The sequence below is a fragment of the Clarias gariepinus genome, chromosome 11 (assembly GCF_024256425.1).
Source record: "Clarias gariepinus isolate MV-2021 ecotype Netherlands chromosome 11, CGAR_prim_01v2, whole genome shotgun sequence".
NCBI lineage: Eukaryota > Metazoa > Chordata > Actinopteri > Siluriformes > Clariidae > Clarias > Clarias gariepinus.
In genome coordinates, this window is record NC_071110.1 from 28,998,282 (window position 1) to 29,020,687 (window position 22,406).

Genomic DNA, 22,406 nt, shown 5'->3' on the forward strand with positions numbered 1-22,406 from the left:
TCTCATCCTATTTCTAAGCGAGAAGCTAGCTGTGATCTTATTCTTTCGGTCATGAACCAAAGCTCATGCCCGTACTAAGAGGGCGCATGCTAAAGCTGAAATACAACCAAAATACAACACTGGTCATTTAATTGCTGTATAAGTTCAATACTTTTTTTAGTACTTAGAAATCATGTAAAAAAGTTAAACATATAACTTTGATAAAATAATCCAACCGAATAGGGCTTTAGATTTTGACCCAACGCTCATACCTATATAGGTGAGGGTGGGAATAATGATCAACTGTTGGAACGAGAACTTTGCCCCTTCACTTGGGGTAATGACACGCTCCCATTGGGAGAATGGACGCACTAACAAACAAACATCCCAAACATACAACATTCATTGATTCTTTTAAATGTGATATGCATTTGGTAGTGGCATGCACTGGGCCTGGAAACATGGTCTACTTTTAGTTTCTCCATTAAGGACATTTTGGGAGAAAATGGATGATAGTATGGCAGCATGGTGTCATAGTGGTTAGCACTATGGCCGCAAACCTCAGCTCTGATTGTATGGTCTAATAGCAACAGGCAGAATAGACCTTCGGCATCGTCTTCGAAGGAGCTGCTCAGAGACTAAACTGTTTCCTACAGGGGATGAGATTCATTCTCCAGCAATGATGATACAGTAGCCACCTCCTGTACTGTGTCCAGGGGAATCCCCAGGACGGATTCTTATCAGCTTGTCCAGTCTCATCCTGTTTTCAGTAGAAGTTATTGCAACATCTCCCATATGACCTTGTTCCAAGCCACTGCCACATTTTTGGGCCTTTCAGGAGTTCCTGGGAGGCCGGCGTTTCAGATGTGAAGGAGGCAGTCCGATCATTGCTCCAGTGTACTGAGTAAACATTTTACCTTGATGGTGTCCAAGCACTAGTTAAACCCTGGGATAACTGCATTAGTGTAAAAGAGGATTGTATAGAGGAATAAAAGGGAGTTTTGTAACTGTTTTCTTTTATTCTACACAATCAAAAGTCACAGTTTGACATTGGGTTTGTGTAGAAACTCTAGAGGAGTGGGATTAGTTTAGCTCAGGGCTTATCAAACTTTTTGTTTTCCGAAACTTTGTGTTTTATTGTAATATTTTTACTATTTCAGCCATTGAGATTTATCCGCTTTGAGAATAATTAGCCCAGATAGCCAAGAAATAAAAAAAAAATGAACAAACCTGATATATGTATTATATAAGCATTATACCCCCAAAAAAGGAAGCAACACCCTGAAGTAATGTCTTCAAAACTATTTTGCTTAATGAATATCTACAGTGTAGGACATTTAGGAAGTGTGTAACGCAACCTCCAGGGTGGATTCCTAACCCTTGCATGCGGATAGTCTTCAGCAACACGTCATTGACTTCCTTTCACAAGTGCTATTCAGCATCACGCTTGGGCGACGTGGACATAAATGTACGACCGGAAGCGGACTTTTCCCACAGGAACACATCCAACTTTGTCAGGATAAAGTCAAATTTAAAGCAAATTCTTTATTTTAGAGTCTGTTATTTAAAACTTGTGTGTTCTTTTTAGCCGCTGGAATAAAGTGAATTAAAATTAGTTAAATTGTGGGCCAAGTATAGATAAACTATTAACTTGGAAGTAAAAATACATTTTTATGATTTAATTTTTTTTGGTGTAGATTCTTCTTCTATACTAGAATTCACAGAAAACAACTTGTACTTGCAAAAAAGGTTCAATTTTAATTTTCAGTCTCATCTGAGCACATACATACATACATAAACAATATACAGTATATTATTACAGAACACACATCTGAAAGTTAGAAGCAGCTAGTCGATCTATCGCTTTAATCTCTTCATCTCCATAACCATCAATTTACATTAGAAGACACTTTTTTTTTTTCAAACGCCGTAAACAATTAAATAAAGTAAATCGGTTTGTTTACGTGAAAAAAATTCCAGCACACATAAATTTATCTCCAAAATAACATTTTGCAACAAATAGTCTTGTCTGACAACAAGGCATTCTGGGAAACAATATAACTAAACTGTCTTAACAGTACATCGTCTCAAAACATGATCACGTCATTCTTTTCCACTGTATAGTAAAAAGTTGCTTGGGTGTTGTGTATGTTGCATTTGATTGGTTAAAGTTTTTTGATAGATCTAACTAAAAATGGATGCAGAAATAACTGAGGCAAGCTTTACAGGAAGCAGATCAGATAAACTGAGAATAGGGAAGAGAATTCAAATTCAAAGTGTGTATGAAAAAGCTGTTGTCTGTAGAAAGTAAAAGTACATATTACAAATGTAAGAACGCATAAAAAAAAATCTGATTGAAGTCTGTGACAGTTCATAGGTTCAGGCTGTTTCTGCATGTGACTGGACAAACAGCAAGAGAGACTCTGTTGTGACCAGTCATGTACAGTAAACATATTGGCATACGTTACATGTTCTTACATTTGTAATATCCAAGAACATAACGTATGCAAAAAAAAAAAAAAACTGTTTACTGTACATGACCAGACCAGACTGAACTTATAAATCGTCACAAACTTTAAACCTGGTTTGAGCTTACTATTAAGTAACTAGTGGTTATTCAAAGAATAAGAAGAAGGAAAAATAATGTTGGCCGTTATGAGATATTCTATAGCCATAGATTTAAACTTGGATGTAAACGGTTTAGCATTAAAATGCTTAGCTTTTTTTTTTTATTGAAACTGGACCTTATTAAATGTTTTCTTATGAGTTCATCAAAGAACTTAATTCAACTCTCAAATATTTAAAAAACGGACAACAATCAAGAAAACAAACACAGCTGCTTCATACTTAGCCTGATTTGATTAGCAACCGTTTTCACGTCTCTTCCCAAATTTACTCCAGACAAACTGAGACGTTTGAGTGAAGAGACTGAAGCGACAGATGTCAGCCACCTGGTGAAAGACACACAGAGGACACTGAGTGATTATTTTTTAAATTTATCCTCTGCTGACTGCCTGCGTCGCCACTGCTGGCGTTTCAGGATCTTGTTTCGCAGAGAAGTCGAAGGGTTCGCGGTTTTCTGTGTATCCGTAGAGTTTCCTCAGAGCCACGCGCGCCGCCTCCTCCTCGGCCGCTGATAGAGTCTCGCCAGGCCCGTGAGCCAGCAGCTTCTTATCACTAAAACACACACACAACGCAGACAATTAGACCAACATCTCATAGCTACATAATCTCTCTCATATCTAAGAGGGTAAGTCAAAAATGAACCGCAGTCCAGTTATATTAAAACCTAAAAGGTCTCATCAGCGCTTTCACACTGTCGACACTTTGTTTTGAGGTGTTAAAGCATCTTCCCTTTAGTCCTGATCTCACTCTATTGGATTTTCACCCCTTGTGTTTAGTCCCCTGAAAACGGCGCTACGAGGACGAAGACTCACTTCTGATAAAGGAGTGAAGACAGCGATGCGTTCACGGCTCTCAGTTCAGCCGTAAACATTTTTAATGAGTTAAAAGAGTTATTACGGAAGCTTGTTGACGGATGGACAAAGTGTATTAAAAAGCAAAGAGATTATGTCGAAAAATCTTTTCAGAAATTGTGAAAAGCCAGAGTGCGGATAATTTTTGACTCACCCTACTATATATATATATATATATATATATTCTATGGTAAAGAGTTTATCGTGGAGCTGAATCTGAATTCCAGTACATCAACAGACTTTTAATTAAAACTTCCTTTCACACTCTGAAATGTCGCACTGCATTCTGTAACTTTAAGGTCAAGAAATATTATTGTCTTTACCACTTCTGTGTAAAATTTTACATTTCACGTGACGCTAGACATCAATCGAAAACGAGACGGTCCTTTCTGATACCGACCAGTAAAGTCCGACTATGTAAAGTGGGAGGACGGTGCTGGCCCCAGAGGACTGGATGAGGCGTGGCTCGGGGAGCGACTCTCCTCTGCGGCTCAGCTCGTCCACTAACGTCCCCATGGGGTTCACCACGTTCCACATGTCAAACAGGTCCTTTCCTATTAGCTGCGTCCCGATGAAATCCTGCAAACATCACGACAGACGGAGTTGAACCCAAAACTCGTGCAATAAACACGCAAACTTAATACCAGACATCATCCTGTCTCACCCGGATGAAAAGCCCCGCCCTCTCCGAGCTGCTGCTCTGCTCCAGCGCGCCGATCACAGCGAAGAACGTCCGACAGAGAACGTCGTCCGGGACAGGAAACTCCGCTGTCATCGCCAGGTCCTCCACCGCCAGGTTTCTGGCCACGTGACACATGACCTCCGACCCAGTCAAGTGACTTACAATGGCCGCTACGCCATCTTCTGGCAAACTGGAAAAGTTCTCCCTACACCATTCTGTTAGGAAGCCCTGCACACCACAACAACTCTGATCGTGACTTTCTGTTTAGAAACATTACTCTCGATTTTTTTTAATTGCAGGTTGATGGACTGCTTTTCTCACCAGTGTGAATTCACGCCCATGTTCCTGCATCTCTGTGTTGTCTTTAAGGTTTAGCGACGTGCTCTCGACATCCAGACCCAACGAGCGGCGTCTCTCTTCCTCATAACGGACATAGCAGGGGTTCACGAACGCCGTTTTCAGGAGGTCGGTAGAGAAATGCTCTTTTAGTCGGGCACTAAACGCCTCCACCTCAGCGTGATAGTCCCAGTTAGGCTTTTGGGAGCTAGAGAGGAAAGGACAGAGATAAAAGAAAGAGAAAGATTGTTGATTAATTCACATAAATAATCAAGTATCCGAGTTCTTATCTTTGCAGCTCTAGTGTACATGAGGTTAAGTGGATTCGTTAAGCTTTTACACACGATTTTGGTCGCTTGAGTCACTCCAAACAAACCACAGCTTCTGAGAATTCTACGAGAGGTGAGTCAAAAATTATCCACACTCCAATTATATTAAAACTTCTGTTGGTCGCAGAGCTTTCCATTCAAGGCTGCTGTCTCCCCGGTCACTGCTGTGCACACGTAAACGTGTTACCTTAGTTCACTTGTAACTGCGGTGCGAAAAAAAACAAACCAGGACACCGTACTTGTGATTCGCACGAAAGAAGAACAATGCAGTGATTTTTTTTTCAACTCACAGAAGAGCATAAAAAGACGGGATATCTGCAAACAAAAATTCTAACCAATACTCTAAGGAAGGTTTCTTAAAGAGAATCATTACTGGTGATGAGACACGGATTCATCACTACGAGCCTGAAAGGGAACGGCCAAGTGTTGAAAGGAAACATCCTCAATCGCCGACCGAAAAAAGTTCAAAAGTCGACCATCAGCTGGAAAATTCATCAGCGCTTCAGTTTTCTGGGATTCTCAAGGGCCAAAAGTATTGGAACGTTATCAGGAAAAAAGGTTTAACACTTAACAGTGCTCGTTACAGTGAGATGATTACTGAAGGGCTGAAGACTAAACTGCGGATTAAATGCAGAGGACTGATATCTAAAGACGTCGTGATCTCGCACGACGATACACATCTACACACACCTGCCCAAACTGTCGACTTCGTTATGAGATATTAAAGCATCCTCCCTACAGTCCTGATCTCGCTCCACCTGTTTGGTTCCTAAGTACGGAGATTCACTTTTGATGAAGGAGTGAAGACAGCGGTGCATGGGGCTCGCAGCTCAGCCTAAAACATTTTTTTTAAGGAGACGCGAAAACTTTTTAACAGATGGACAAAGTGTATTAAAAAACAGGGAATTATGTATTTGTCTTTCCAAAAGTTAATAAATATCAATTCTACAGCCAGAGTGCAGATAATTTTTAACTCACCCTAGTAATGTTTTATTAAAACGTACAAAAAAGAACTCAGAAACAGAAAACCAAATAAATGAAATGGCCTTGAAATCATCCTGAACCTGTGGCCGAATCCCAAACAGTGCCCTTTAGTCGCGAAGCGCACTAGCTACGGCGCCCTAGCCCAGCACTTCACACGCTCAGTAGTGCGCCAGTGAAGGGCACCGGTCTGTGTTTGGATCGTAGCCGGGCGACAGAGCACTGACCGCGGCGTTGGAGGCGGAGGTCCTTCGAGTCTCCTCTTCCTCTCCATGAGCAGTGTGTACGCCTTCATCCATCGCTTCTTCTCTCTGCACTGAGTAACCAGGACGCTTCTGCAAACGTGCTGATAATGCAGCCCAAGCGTTAACACACCAACACGACTCACAAGCGCCCTACACGCCGCCATGACACTCAAGTTCAAAGTTGACAAGACGGCTTCCGGCGGAAATTACGCTCACGTGCTTTAAAATTATTTTATTTTAATTATTGTTTATTAATATTACTAAAGCGCATCATTAAAACTTAGTAAAAAAAATGTTTAAAACCTTTAGTCTATTATTTGGAAGTAAGCGCATGCTCATAGTCTGTTTATCTATTGGAAAATCAGGATGTCATTCAACACGTAAACTATCCAATAGCAGCACAGGGGCGGGATTATTCGTTAGTATCTCTCTAATTAAGAATGTTATTGTAACAGCGACACCAAGCGGTCGGAGACGGGAAAAATACAAGGATTAGGTAGCAAATTTTACCATTATTAATTTTTGAAAAGCAAGTACAAAAAGTAATAATTTTAAATATGAATTAAACTGCCATTCTGATAGATGTTTTAAGCGTCTACATTTCAGCATTGACCTGTGTTTTCAGGAATTTAAAAAACGTCTAAAATAACTAAGTGAATGGGATATTATTCATTTTCCCGCTTCCACTGTGAGGATTGCTGATGCGTCTCGGGGTCGTACCCATACACCCAAGTTTTGTCAGCAGTAACGATCCTGGACATGAAGGATGGTTCATCCACTACATGCAAGGCAGAGTTTTTGGCAGACTTTGAAGTATTGACTAGACATTTAAAATAATTCTATTCATTTATTTACTTTTAATAATTAAGTTTTGTTCAGATTTAAGTTGTAAATCATATTAATCTTATAGAATTTTTAGCAAAACACATTTTTTCCCGGTTTTATTTTTATCTCTGTAAAATATGAAATAATAAAAAAAGACAATAAATCTATAGAGAGGTACCATTGGTCTTTATTTAAACAGAAGTGCTCTGTGGTTATAATATACTGCATATGGATATGAGCCAGAACTATAAGTTATAATACATATTTATGGTCTTCTCATATCAATCATGGTCTCAAATTCCATCACATCCAGCACAAAAAAGACAGAACGAACAAGACATTACAGAGAATTTCAATTCCTTAAATACTCTACCAGTCCGACTATTAGCAAGACATTTAGACTTGTGCGTCTCGTGGCCTCAGGTCCATATATGGGAGAAGGTTTCGTGTTTATCTCTACACTTGTGCTTGTGAAAACAGACACAGGCATGACATGATCCGCAAGCAGGTTTTGTGAATGCTGAATCTTGTCAAAAGCATCAGAATACACACACACATGTACAAACACCTGGTTCATGCTTGGCCTTTAAGAAAGACGATGTCTAGATAAAAAAAACAAAAAACAAAAGTAAACACAGGTGTCTTTCGGCAGAAAGAGCCGTCCTGTGCAGGCAGCGAGGCTCACGGGCTTCAGGACACGAGTGCATAAATCAGGGCTGACGTTTTGACACTTGAAGCGGGGAGGCGGAGCTTAAGTGAAACAAGGTGGCCGCTGATTCAGCGACGGAGCCACACCCAGCTGTTGATGAGCCAGAATGCCACAGTGATGGAGTACATGATCATCTCACGCTTGGCTCGCTCTTTGTTCTCCTCCTCTAAGAGCTGCAGCCGCCGGTTCAGCTTGATAATCTGCACAGAACGCGTTGAGAGAAACAGTGCATCATCACAGGGTCGCAGAAACAGTGTTAAAATAATCATAAATGAAGAATCATTCACGCTCAAAACTGAACTCACTCCTGAGCGTGTCTGGCTCGCTAATGCATGCAGCAAGAATTTTAGCCTTCACAAAAAATTTTTATATATGGTTTTAAATTTAATTTGCTTTTTCTAAATTGTTACAGCAAGAACTCAAAAGTCAAGACAAAAATTGGTGAGGAATTCCAGAAATGTCAGAATGAGTAAAAACTAAAAATTGTGAGAAATAAAGTTGCAATAAAGTTAAAGTTGGACAACTTATTCCCTCTTGCGGGGTGGGTGCTGACAGCTTGCAAGCGTAAATTTTATATTTCAACAAAATTCTTTCTCTGCACTAGAATTTGTCAAAGTTGGTCTTAATGTTAAATCGATGAGATTACCTTGAATGGTAAATTGCCCCCCAAACCACTTAGAAAGGTGATAGCACCCCATTTCTAAATAAGCTGCAAGATTTGACACCTCTTTAACTGGTCTATGGCGAATGGTACAGAACTAGTTACGCGCCAAATAATAAGCCTGTGAGATTATAATAGTGATGCGTTCCAAGCACCACTAATAAGCCTGAAAGATAATACAAGTGATGCTTTGCTTCGTAAACACCACTAACAATGTCACAATCATAATAAAGTCAAAATTGTGGGAGGGGAAAATCTGAATTGTGAAATATTAAGCTGCATTGTGATAAATAAAGTTGGTATTCGTGTAAAAAAATAGAATTGTGAGGAGGATAAAGTCATAATTGCAAAAGCTAAATCATGACAAGGTTGGAATAGCGAGAGATGGGGAAAAAAATCTAAATTGAGAGAAATAAATTAGGGTTTGTGAGAGATTAAATCACAATCACAAAGAAATAATGTTGCAACCAGGATATATGAAGTCAGAATTGTGAGAGGGAAAAAAAATCTAAGTTGCAAGAAATCATTGCGAAATCTCAAGTTGCAAGAAATTGTTATTAAGCAATCTGTTTTTTGTTTTTTTTTACAAATGTGTCTTAAACAGGCGTTTATAAAAACAGTAGTTGTGTTACTGCATAACAAACAACTGAGTGCTTACTCAACTCATCATTAGAAATGTACACGACAGTAATTTGAAAAAAAAAAAAAAAAACCTGCAGAACTGAGAAACATTTTATAATATTAATCTATTAATCTCATGTTCTTGGCAACTGATTAAAGAAGAAAAAGTGATGTTCGTACCTGTCTCCTTAAAGCTGTGGCGTCTGCCAGGGCCAGGTCTTCTCCACCCTCCATACTCGTGTCCAGTGTCGCCAGGGCAAATCTGGAAGGGAAGTCCATACATCATTAAACAGGTATTTCATCAATTATTCAAAATGTATGACGTTGCAAAATACTGTTTATAAACCACAGTAAGACTAAAATGGTCTTAATGGTATAATACTGATCATCTCCAGTGCCTTGGATAAGTACTTATTACATTATGGGACAGAGTTTGGTTAAACCAGGTAAGGAGATAATAGTCATAAAAGCAATCAGGAGGTTGAGCTCAGGGAGAAGGTTTCATAGGAGAACCAAACTATTCTAAAAAGAAGCTGGGTTTTATGGAAGACTGATAAGAAGAGGAAAGAAAAAGTCATTTCAGTTTGCCTCAAATGTATGTCAGAGTCAGACTGTGCAAAAAAAAACAACAACAAAAAAAAAAACACTTTCTAATCTGATAAGATCAGTATTTGGTCCAAAGCTCCCTTTGTTTGGTGAAAATCCACACACTGAATACACTGTTTTTACAGTGAAGCATGGTGCTGGTAACATCATGTTCATCATCAGGAATTGGGTTAAGGAGTAAGATGGAACCATATACAGGTAGTCCCCGACTTACGAATGAGTACCATTCCGAACGCATAAGTTCATAAGTCTAATTTGTTCTTAAATCCAACAAAGTAAGTCGTATACACCTTTGACACGCATATGCAATGTAAAGCATACCAATCTACTTGTCTAAATCTCTGTCCCCTTTCCCCACACTGCCATCATGTGGCCCAAAAACATAACTGCACCTAAGGAAATTAATCTCACAAAAATCTAACAGTGTTGTCTTTGCGCCATTTAAATAGTGAGGGGAATCCTGGACGCCATTTTGTCTCAGAGCTGTTTTCCACCATATTGGACTGTGAGCTCTGTTTTGATGAGGATTTTCCGAAATTGGGATTATTTACCATCAGGACTTCCGGATTGCTTCATTGAAACCAGTGAGGCTGATTCATTTCTCCCGCACCACCACACACACAATATACCGAACTCTAGCCATTTTATGCCTTGACTTACACACTGTTATAATTGTATCTGGTGCACGGCAGTGTCTATTAAATTGTACAATACATATGAGCTACTTTTGTGATTGAACTGAAAGTAGAACCATGGTCCATTCGTATCTGCAGAAATTTGTGACTCCGGTGTACGTAAGTTGGGGACTATCTGTACAAGCCAAACCTAGAAGAAAAGTTGTCCGAGTCTACAAATGACTTGAAATGGGGATGAAGGTTCACACTTTGTAACAAGACAACTTAAGAATACTGATGGAACGAACAAACCCAACAACTTGAACAGAACAGAAATACAAACACACATTTAAAGGCCAGACATCAACGGCAACGACAAGTGGGTGAAGAGAATAATAATAAAAATGAAGGATCCAGATGTGCAGACATGTATATGTATTTGCAGTCTTTCATTTATCGTGTATTAAATCCATCTAGCTCCTTCTCCTCTATTCTCTTTCCACACTGTTGAATTTTTTTGAATGATCTTAACATTTATCATGCACTCAAATGAGCATTAGATCTCACTAATAAAAGTCCTTGCAACACTGAGAGCTCTTCTTAGTTAGTGTGGGTTAAAATGAGGCCAAATGAACACTCAGACACAAGAAAGTGCTGTGGATGAGGACGAGGTGAAAGAAGTTACCTGGTGTCATGTTGGAGGTTAGAGGAGGTGGACCCCCCTCTCAGAGAAGGCTTACTGAGGAGAAAAGAGGAAAAGGAAAAAGGAGAAAAAGAAGAGAGGTAAAGGAGGACATACACGGGCAGACAGAAAGCACAGAAGCAGCTACATATGCTACAAATTGCACACATTTGTTAAAAACAAAACAAACAAACAGCTTAAATTCTCTCTGTCGGATTAAACTTTTATTTAGAAAGAGTATTTAAGAAAAGATGCCGAGTGTGTGTGTTTGTTTTCTTATTGCTCATTACACAAACTCCAAATTTGTTACACATCTTTTTTTTCCCCCCAGATTTTTTCATCAGGAACTAATTTAGTCGTATCCAACGGCTGCTGGAGGCGAAGGCATCACGAACTCGTGATCTCTGGATGATAGGGCGAGCACTTTACCACTGCGCCACTTGAAGCGTATGCGAGGCAAGCCAACCCTGAAGCTTCCAGTAATTCAGTATTAAAACTCTTAACACAAAACGATTCCTCCCAGTACAAGAACTGATGGACCATGCTGAGGCGAAAAAACATGGTTTATAAAGTGACTTAAGTGGGATGAGAAATCGATGAGGCTGTTGAATCTTTAATCTGGGTGGAGGAATAAAAAATAAATAAATAAATGATAGCACTAAAGCAAATGGGATGTAATGTGATTGTAAAGAGGCTGGGTGAAATGTTATTAAAATATATTAACATTTAAATAGGAGTAAAATAGTAAAAGTAAAGAAAAATGTTTAAAAAATAAATAAATATAAAAATAAAAACTTGTGCATGGAGGCAAACATTAAGAGGAGTTTAGACGTTGATTCATAAAAAATTTTTTGTCAACTTTACGTCAAACAACATCAAGTTTGATATTGTTTTACGTAACAAAAACTTTTTTTTTTTTTTTTAATCCACCTGTTTATAAGGTGACTCTCTCTCGCTTACAAAGCAAAACAAATCCAACTCTAGCAGAGCGGCTACTCCAAATCATCACTAATCGACGGGCCGTCTCACAGAAACATGCAGTCTCACATCAGGCAGGAACCAAAAGTTCAACGGTCAAACGCCACAGGCAGAGACGGGTCACCTGCGCTGGTTCTCGTCCAAGACCTCCAGGAGCTGCTGGTAGGCCCGGCGTGTGCTGGACTGGAGAAAGGAGAGAACGCCGCGTGCACCGGAAACACCCTGGACCTCGTCGGGAGGACGACGGAGGGACAGAGTGCGCAGAGCGGAGGGGGAAGGAGGAGAAACACTAACCACACACAGAGAGAGAGAGAGAGAGAGAGAGAGAGAGAGAGAGAGAGAAAGAGAGAGAGAGAACGGGGTACAGGACCATTAAGTGGAAGGCTTCAGGATTAAGTATATAGAAAGGAAGGAATAAAGGAAATGAAAGTTAAAGCCTTATTGCTTTTTTGCAATAAATATAAAAATGTAAAAGAATTACATGCATTTCTAATATTTCTTACCATGTGAGGAAATTATTAAGCATGGTGTTATTGTGGAATACTATCTTGTTCTTACAAAAAAAAAGTAAAAAAAAAAAAAAGATCCCTTGAACCCTTAGCACTGCCCAATTTGACAAAAATAAAAATCAAATTGTGATTATTTAATTGGAGCCAAATTACACAACTTTTGTTTCATGCAAAAGTACATTCCAAGTTTAACCGAGCTAATTCAAGTCGGAATCTTTCAACGTTAAGGTGTATTTAATACAATCTTTCTTCTTTCCCGGTTAGCCAAACAGCTATACAACTAACTCCTATACGTCCAGTTTAGGTTGGATACACACAAACAAAAAAATTGTTGTGCGCATCTGCGGTTATCAGCATTATAGTCATCGATTGCCATTTTTCATAATCGATCGCACAGGAAATCAACTGATCATCGACTATAATCTATACTTGTTATCCTGTATGGTTAATTTTTAAGTTTAATTTATTAATATATGAATCCATCTATTTCAACTTATTCTACTTTTCTCTTTTACCTGTACTCTGTTTTGGCTATTAAGCAGTAACTTCCACCACCCCCGCAGTCTATGTTTATTCACAGAAATTTTATGCTTTTTTGCATTAACAGACTAATTGAATTTTTCATCATTCCAAGAATTGTATTTTATGTTATTTTATTTGGTATTTGCATTGATAGCATTTTTTTTAATTACTCTGCATGCCTTAAATTGCCTCACGGGAAAAAAATAAAGTTTTTAAAACTGAAATAAATTGAAATAAATTATTACAGTTACAAATTTCAGCAAAGCAAATTGAGTTTCATGATTTTTGTCTCATAATAAAAAGACATTATTTTTTTTTATAGAAATATAGGTCATATAATATACAATCATACCACAGTGCTGTGTGGAGAAACCTCCTCTTGATCCATTTTCTATAAACAGCAAAAAAAACAAAAAAAAACAAACACCCTTTTCCCCCATCGCCACATCTCGTCTAGCTACAATAATCTCGACTCGACACTGCAGAAGTGGAAAGCTAACAGTAAAAATATTCTTAGCATTATTCAAAAACAGACAGATATGATCTTTTGGGTTGGTGAGTCTACACCCGCTTTGCTACAGCATAACTGAAACAGGAACCTCAGGGGGGGGGAAATTAATTAATTAATTAATTTAAAAAAAATCTAAGTCATGGCTGTCAACTACGACCTTTTCTAGTTCTGATCCATACAGAGACAATAAGACGCGGTCAAAAGGGACCTCCGAAAATAACTCTGTAACAAAAGTTATAAAAAGATTTCCAAGGCTTTTAAGAAACAATCCATCATCAAGTGGTTGGCACAAGGTACAGGATACCAACATATACAGTAGGCCATCCATTAAAACTAGACAAGGACGACAGGAACCAAGGGAAACTCACACAACAATAAATTAAAGAAAGCTAAGTCTAATAAAGGCCACTACATGACGCATAGCGCAATAACTTTCCATTTTTACGTTATTTGGGATTTAACTTCAGAATTTAAACATGAGAGAAACAATGGACTGTCCACCACCTGTATGGTTTATTCTCTTCACCTTTTGGCTACATAGTACCAGTGAGGGCTGACGTTGTGTCTACGACCGCATGGCAGCCGTGCTGATATTCAGAACAGCAGCACTCTCTCTTTGATACTGCGTAGGCTAACAGCAAATAATGGCACAAATGTTAAGTTATACCAATATGTTAAAGAAAGCCGTTTCTTGAGAAGGTTCATCCGGACAAAAACTAAAGATTGAAGATGTCTGAAACAAGGTTTTAAGTTCCGCTGGCACCAAAAGCGACGCCATCCTGAATGTAGATCTAGAGGGGTTGTGAGGGTGCTGCTCATCTGCAGGGATTGAGGAACTTTTCAAAATTAAGAAGAGGATAGTTGGAGCCAAGATTTATATGGATTTAAATACTTACAAGTATTTATAAGTATTCTGGAGATGAACCTGATCATTTCTGCAAAATATCTGGGTGAGAAAATTCATATTCCATTAGAACAATGAGCGCGACAGTGGTCGGTCAAGAAGGGGCGCTGGGGCACCGCCATATTGTTTTTAAATATTTGGGCTCATGTGATTGGACCATTCCCAACGAGTCTTATTAACGCCAGCAGATTGTTAATTAAATAGTGATTGACGTGAAAGCCAGATAAATGTGAGAGGAAATTCTGCCATTTCTTGGCTCAAATACTTTTTAGCAAGGCGATCGGACAAAGAAAGGAAAAAAAGTTAAAGAGCTTGGACCAGATTGACCTGATCTTCTAATTAGGCAGCAGTCAAGTAATCGCAGCGGAGCTTACACTCTGTGCTTTCTCTACATTTCTTTACATTTCTGCAGTTATTCCAGTGTTCCACTAGGGCTTGGATAATATCAAGGTAGAAAGTTCACTCAGTACGCCAGAGCCATGATCGTACTGGCGGTCTGATTCACGTCTTAAACGCTGACCTTCCAGGAACTCCTTTAATGCTTCAAAGATGTGGAAATGGCTTGGAGAGAGGTCAAGACTGTACGTGGAATGTGGCGATAACTCCCAGCCGAGTTATTTTATATTTATATATATAAAATACAGACAGATATAAAAAGTGTGACATTGCTGTTTTTTAAACAGAAAATGAATTAGCGTGGGTAAAATTTACTGAAGAATCCACAAAGTGTTTTTTCTTAAGATGAAGAAAAAACATTTTGGATCCTTCGGTCAAAAGGAAAATAGTCTACTTTTGATATGGTGACTGTAACTCTGCTTCAGGGTTTTATTCCTTATATAAAATACTAAACAGCAGACTAATTATGGACTTAAAAGAAAGAAAAGTGAGACATGAAAGTGACAGAGAGAGAAAAACAAACCACAGCTCAACCACAGAACATCCGCACATTTGTCTGCTTAGTAAAAACAACACTAAAGCATGATCTTTCACACACACAAAAACAAAAGACAAAATATTTTTTTGTATTTTTATGAATCAGGCAAATTATGAGAAGAACAGGATTAAAAAGTAATAATAATAAAAAAAAACAATACAGGTCAAGAAAATGATATAAACCTGAGAATAATGATACTAATAAGCCGAAGACACGCTTCATGTTCATTGGGAGGGATCTTAAAGTATAAAACAAAACCTGAGCCTTTCTTTCTCATCAGTAGCGAATGCAGGCGAGTGAAAACTGCAGGATGGCGTGTAATTTACTTTACTAACTAATCATTGTGTTTATTTAGAGCTGCTCTGGTCACGCATTAGTTTGTCAGCTGACAGGATCTGACGGTTTATTCTGTTGAATATTCGTGTAACAGAGCAGTAGCGAAGGGTTTTGTGACAGTGACAAGGTTCACTGTAAAAACATATATAAAGATAGCGGATGAGGAAGTGGATTGTAAACAGACCGACTCAATCACCTGCTTATTTTTAAAAAATCAGTTAAATTCTTAACGCCAATTAACTGTTGATTAACAATTACTCGTTAGATTCTTCGATAATCGACGCGTTCCTTCGTATCTGCCTGTACAGACAGGTTTTTGTTCTTTTTTTTCTCTTGTCTACATCTCTCATATTACCTGATTCATGGTTACGCGTGCACTTGACAATGCTTGTGTAATTAAGGGATTTGAAATTCTTTTCCACCTTCATTCCAGACATATTTACTGCATAGACAGGAGGATAAAGAATAGTACATGATGTCTGTTTCACATCCAACCCTTCCTAAGCGTCCTAAAAAAGACTGAACCGCATAACATGAGTCACGCTGTCTTACAGGATTGTACGCTGAAACAGGAACGCTTACTTCCTTCAGAGTATTTCGGATTTTTATTCTCGACGACATGCTGAATGGGTCCATGTGGTTGTATTAAAACTACACTAACATGCACAAAAAAAGGCAGCACAGATTTAAAAAAAGATCCAGAGACAAAAATGGAGAACACTGCTTGTTTTGTTCCTGTTTCAGTTAACAACTGTGTTCATAAACCTGTTCTCATGCACACAAAAAAAAAAAAAATATATATATAAAGTATTATCTATCTCATCAGTTTTAACCCTGATGTCAACAAAGAGCTAGTCATGTCACATCTCATCACGTCAGCGTGAAAGTGTTTATAAAATTTAGGCCTTTTTTTTTTCTTGAAGGTTTCAGAGAGAAACAATAAAAAGTTTTTGTTGCTCTGGCGCATCCAATGGGAGTTTGGAGGCAGAGTCGTTAAGTCTTAAACTCACATGCTCCATTCATTGGCTTTTCTGCTGGATTGAACCAGACAGGCTAGTCTTTGGTCCCTCAGGGCGTGGCTGAGCCTTGAGTGGACCCATGGTCCTGTCAGCAGTTTACTGATTTATAATTGATATTCAATGGTAATGTGTTAATGTCACGGCTGATGGGTGTATGTTCCCGAAAAAGAGAAGGATTTTTCATCTTGTAGGGACACAACTGGCTGGTCCCCATAAAGAGGGTTCTCTTTTGGTTAGAGATACACTATATTGCCAAAAGTATTCGCACGTCTGCCTTCACATGCATATGAACTTAAGTAACATCAAATTCTTAATCCATAGGGTTTCATATGATGTTGGCTCCGCCCCCTTTGCGGTGATAACAGCTTCCACTCTTCTGGGAAGGCTTTCCACAAGGTTTAGAAGTGTGTTTAGGGGAATTTTTAAGCATTCTTTCAAAAGCGTGTGTGTGTGAGGTCAGACACCGATGGCTCACAGTCTCTGCATCAGGTTGAGGCCAGGACCAGTCCATTTCTTCCACACCAAACTCATTCATCCATGTATTTATGGGCCTGGCTTTGTGCACTGATGCGCAGTCATGTTGGAACAGGAAGGGGACGTCCACCAAAACTGTTTCCACAAAGTTAGAAGCAAGATATAGTCCAAAAGGACCGAGCCCCATGACTGAAAAACTACCTCACACCAGTTCCACCAGTGGACAAAGCGTGGTCCATAAAAACATGGAGAAACTGGATAATACTTAAGTTAATATCCATGTGAAGGCAGATGAGTGAATACTTTTAATAGCTACAGTAATAATTAACTTAATGAAGGGCCCTCACACGAATAGGGAGACAAACGTGTGTGTGTGTGTGTGTGTGTGTGTGTGTGTGTGTGTGTGTGTGTAATACTCACGAGGAGTCATTTCTTGGCACCTGGCCGTTGTGACGCACGCCTGTGTTTTCACTGACTGAGCGCTCTCTGCGTGCTCTGCCCTGAGAGCGTACCTGTGTGTGTGTGTGTGTGTGTGTGTGTAAAAAGCAACAGAAAGCAAGTAAATAACACAAAGGACATGCAAGAACTCATTGCATTTAAAAACTTCATTACTTTTTCTACCTCTACGCCAAACACACCACTTTTAAAACGGTTCCATTATCAAAAACTTTGCCTTGGTGTTAACTATAACAGCATAAACCCCTCCCCCCAACCGTCAGTCCTTCCATCCGTCCTCGTCATTACCTCTTCACCGGGCTGCTCCATCTCCAGGAAGTCGAGGGGCCGTTCGTTCAGGGTCAGAACCCGAGGAGGAGTCTTCAGGGACAGAGTCTCGAGTGGCGTGGACTGGATCAGATCCAGATCTCTGGGCCTGGAGAACTGCGTGTCTTCGTGGTCTCCTATAAAAGGACAAGATGAGAGATCTTTCCTCAAGTGGTCTCTTTATTCTCATTTGCAATGTACTGATTTTTTTTTTCCTCTAGCCTGATTTCCTGTAAACATTTATAAAACCTCAACCTAACTGCATTATACTCGTAATATAACACTGTGTATGTGGAAGAGGGCGAATAGCACATTCTTATAACTGTTTTATTTCTCCAGAATAAACAGAAATTTTTTGGAAGTCCTTTCCAAACTCTTACCAGTCTCTTGTGGTAATATGACTCTCATTTATTTAGACTGAATCTCTAACCTGCTACGATGATCCTGTCGGGGACCTGCATCATGGCCGTGTGAAGCCCCTCGTGACCGTCTTTATCCTCGCCGGTGTACGGGGCGACCTTCAGCATCTCGGGCACACGCATGCGCTGGCTGATGCCCTCAGTGTACTGGAGCTCGTAGTGGATGCGGTTCATCTCGGCCATTTCGGCTGTGGGAGACGGGAACGCCGCGCCGTTCATCTGCAGGATGGGGAAGGGATTTCATTCACAATGATCGCATTAGGCTTTGTGATTCATCCTGGATATTTTTTCCTAACACAGAGAGCTTGCCGAGAATATTCTTTAGACCTGACCTATTCAGTCTTTTGTTTCTCGATACATGTATCACATTCTGCACATTGTCTTGCTCGTGACTGGACATGGTTTCTATATTTCACTTCAATTCTATTTTATTTCATTATTTTATTATTTGTACATAATATCAAAAATATTTAAAAGCTAAAAGTTTTTCTATATTTGTTTATATTCTAATTTAAAAATAACTCTTATTTCATACTTTATATTCTTATTTAAAACTCTTATTTTAAAATTTTTAGGTCATCAGCACTTGTATAACCGTTTCACTTTTATATCATACTGTGTATGTGACATAAAATTTTATTTAAAATTTAAACAGATTTTTCAATTATTTATTAAATTTACAATAACGCTGTACTGGTCAATCAGCCAGTGACCAGAACTGTCTGTTTTTCAGCTTGATCAGTCATGAACGATCACTTAGGACTCTTCAGAGTTGTGCAACAGAAACCCCTTTTCCACAGCGTCACATTATTCAAAGTTGTGTGAAAAAAAAAAAAGCCTCAAGATCCTCCAAACACTGCGAGTGCTAATTAGTCTCAAAACACGCACATTAGAAGCTGCATGCTCACAAGTGATTAACATTAGCGGTAAGCGTTGTTGTTCCTTTACAATCTTCCAGGTGGCGCACTCTTCTCCGAACTATTCCCACATTGGCATATCCATGTGGTAGGAGTGAATTATTTGGCAAGTTTGTTTAGAAATAATAATTATGTATCGAATGAGATAACAGAGATACGTGCTGCTCGGGAAAAATATAGCTTTCTTTATGTTCAAAGTTAAACTCTTGTATTTTGAGGTTAGTTTGTATTGTTTAAATGCCACCCTTGGGTTTTGAGTGAGAAAACTGACACTATAAGGAACAAGCTATATTTAAATAATCATGTTCAATCCAGTTGTGAAACTGGTAAAGAAAGCTAACGTGTGAAAAAACTTGTGCTAAAACTTTTAAGTTAATCCTTAAAGGTTCAAGGTCTTAAAATTGTAACAAAATCTAGAAAAAAAATGTAAGCGAATCGTGATATTTATAAAATCGTGATACTTACAGAATGGCAATATTACTTGAAACGGCACTAAGGTATCGGGATAATATCATAACAGATGACTAGTGATTCCTGTCCCTATTTTTTAATGTAAAGTTTGTCCATGGACGTGAACATTAAACAGAAATTTTTTTTTTGCTGATTGTGCGCAACAGGATTTTGCGCATACTAAAAAGAGCTCCCTCAATGAGTGAGATACTCAGTGACCTTTAGTTCTAAGTCTCCTCTATCTTCTTGATCTTTAGAGTCCTGCATTCGCAACAACAGTCTCCACGACTCCTACACTGGACGTCTCACTGTTATGACATACGAGAAGACATACTGTTGCTTTTAAACGATATAAAACATGACTTTTAGTCCTGATTTGGAATTAATTTTCACCAAACACACCCACCAGGCATTAAAATCCTTTTTTTTTGACACTTAAACCTTTAAATCTTATTGCTGCTCTACAATTTAACCCAGCTTGTATTCTTTATCTTGTGACTATGTATATGCACACACATTTATTTACATATAAACATATACAAGATAAACTGAAACTACTGTTGTTTATAAATAAACAAGCCTGTAAGCTTTCCAGTTCCAGTACAGAAAACTAAAACCAATAAATAACATGGCTTTCCTCCTCAATGTTTTCTCACACACTGCTAATCTGCAGAATGAGCTGAGAAACAAACACAGACTCTAAATAACAACAATTTCACACAAAATGGAGGAAAGCTGGTGCCCCTCGGTCGCGCGCACCCTCGCGTGCCTGCGCTCGCGCAGCGTTCGCTACACTAAAACTGATGTTTTATGTCGTTCCCTCAAGAATATTATCTATAAACCTAATTACCTTCTCCAAAGCTGGGTTCATTTTATCAACTCGAATTAAACAGAATAAACCCTTAGGCTTGAACGGTGAGCCCCATAACAGAGAGAGCGCGAGAGAGAAAACCCGAGTGAAACGCCTCTCAACACAAACAACTGCGCTTCCGCACTATCGGCGGAAACCGTTTTTACAAAATAAAAGTCCTCACCTTCAACAAAAGTCATCACGTAACGCTCTTCACCTGACTGATATTCATATGAAATGTATTTCTATATATTTTTTTTATTCCAATTTATATTTATTTATATTTATAAAAGGTGATTTAATTTCAATGGTCTATTTTCAATAATAAGTGCCATACAAAGTCCATGTTATAAGTTAATAACGCATCAATTTAAATACAACCTATTGTAAATCATTATGTATTTTGACAGTTTTAACCACGTGTTTAATTACAAATCTTATAAATAAATCCTGTGTTTTATTTCACCTGTTTATGTTCGTTGTAATTGTATATTTTAAAAGAAAATTTATATTTTTTATTCACCTTATTGGCCTATTTTTTATATATATAAATATGAAAATTTAACTTCCCTGATGGATCCACTCACTCGTCGTCTATACCACTTTATCTTGTATTCAGGGGTGCAGGGACCTGGAGCCTATCCCAGGAGGCTTAGGTTACGAGGCGGGGTACACCCTGGACAGGGTGCCAATCTATCACATGGCACAGACACATATACACCCATTCACACGCTATGGGCAATTTGGGAATGCCAATTAGCCTAACCTGCGGAGGAAACCAGAGTACACAGAGAAAACCCACCAAGCACACTATGGGAATTGAGCCTGGCCGGGAATCGAACCCAGACCCTGGAGGTGTAAGGCGACAAAACTAACCACTACACCATCATACCGCCTCGAATTGATCGATTTTAATTTTATTTCAATAATTTATATTTTACGTATATTGATATATTGATCAGCCATACCATTATGATCACCCACCTAATATTGAGTAGACATTCCCTTTTGCCACCAAAACAGTGATGCACTGTGTGTTCTGACACCTTTTTTTTATCACAACCAGCATTAACCATTTTAGCAATTTGAGATTGAACTACATGGACCTTCCTTCGCTCCCCATGTGCATCAGTGAGAGCTGCAGTTTTGGAGTTGCTCTGACCCAGTTGTCTAGCCATCAATATTTAGCCTTTTTCACACTAGTTACAGTTACAATATCTCATTACAATGGCAGGTGGAAGTGGGTGGGATAAATTAGACAGCAAGTTAACCTTTTGTCCTAAAGTTGATGTGTTGGAAGAAGAAAAAATGGGCAAGAGTGAGGATTTGAGTGACTTTGACTTGTTGCTTACAGTATTTTGTTGTTGTTGATGTTATTCATGTTATTGTTATTGCTTGTGTTGTTTTTGTTGATGTTATTGATGTTATCAATGTTGCTTATGTAGTTGTAATTAATGTTATTCATGTTATTGTTGTCACTTTTATGTTGTTGTTGATGCTATTGTTGTTGCTTTTTATGTTGTTGTTGATGTTAACATTGTTGCTTTTTTGTAGTTGTTGATGTTATTGTAGTTACTTTTTATGTTGTTCTTGATGTTATTGACGTAATCGTTGTTGCTTACGTTGTTGTTGATGATGTCATTGATGTTATCGTTGTTGCTTATGTTCTTGTTGTAGTTAATGCTATTGATGTTATTTTTCTTGCTTTTATGCTGTTGTTGAAGTTATTGATGTTATCATTGTTGCTCATGTTATTGTTATTTATGATGTTATCAATGGTATAATCAGTGCTTATTTTGTTGTTGTAGTTAATGTTATTGTTGTTACTTTTATGATGTTGTTGACATTATCATTGTTGCTTATGTTGTTGATGGTATTGATGTAATCGTTGTTGCTTACGTTGCTGTTAATATTACTGATGTCATTGTTGCTTGTTTTGTTGTTGTTATAGTTGATGTTATTGATATTTTGATGATGTTGATGTTATTGATATTATTGTTGCATATGTTTTTGATGTTATTGATGTAATCGTTGTTGCCTACGTTGCTGTTGATATTACTGATGTCATTGTTGCT

General features: G+C 38.5%; 2 protein-coding genes across 3 annotated transcripts; both read right to left on the bottom strand.

Moving 5' to 3' along the window:
• Positions 1–1,769: 1,769 nt before the first annotated feature.
• mrpl44 (mitochondrial ribosomal protein L44) lies at positions 1,770–6,206 on the bottom strand. The gene is made up of 5 exons (XM_053506881.1): positions 6,011–6,206; positions 4,459–4,681; positions 4,120–4,365; positions 3,856–4,034; positions 1,770–3,156 (listed from the first exon to the last, which is right to left on the bottom strand). Exons 1-5 carry the CDS (start codon positions 6,190–6,192, stop codon positions 2,976–2,978), a joined length of 1,011 nt encoding a protein of 336 aa, XP_053362856.1. The 5' UTR covers positions 6,193–6,206; the 3' UTR covers positions 1,770–2,975.
• Positions 6,207–7,018: 812 nt separating this feature from the next.
• On the bottom strand, positions 7,019–20,465 carry mffa (mitochondrial fission factor a). Of its 2 annotated transcripts, XM_053507467.1 has the most exons (8): positions 20,332–20,465; positions 18,126–18,333; positions 17,678–17,832; positions 17,354–17,445; positions 11,849–12,013; positions 10,750–10,803; positions 9,025–9,106; positions 7,019–7,762 (listed from the first exon to the last, which is right to left on the bottom strand). In XM_053507467.1, exons 1-8 carry the CDS (start codon positions 20,350–20,352, stop codon positions 7,631–7,633), a joined length of 909 nt encoding a protein of 302 aa, XP_053363442.1. In that variant the 5' UTR covers positions 20,353–20,465; the 3' UTR covers positions 7,019–7,630. The 2 variants fall into 2 exon arrangements, with proteins under 2 accessions (XP_053363442.1, XP_053363443.1); XM_053507468.1 differs by lacking the exons at positions 10,750–10,803; positions 11,849–12,013; positions 20,332–20,465.
• Positions 20,466–22,406: the final 1,941 nt, after the last annotated feature.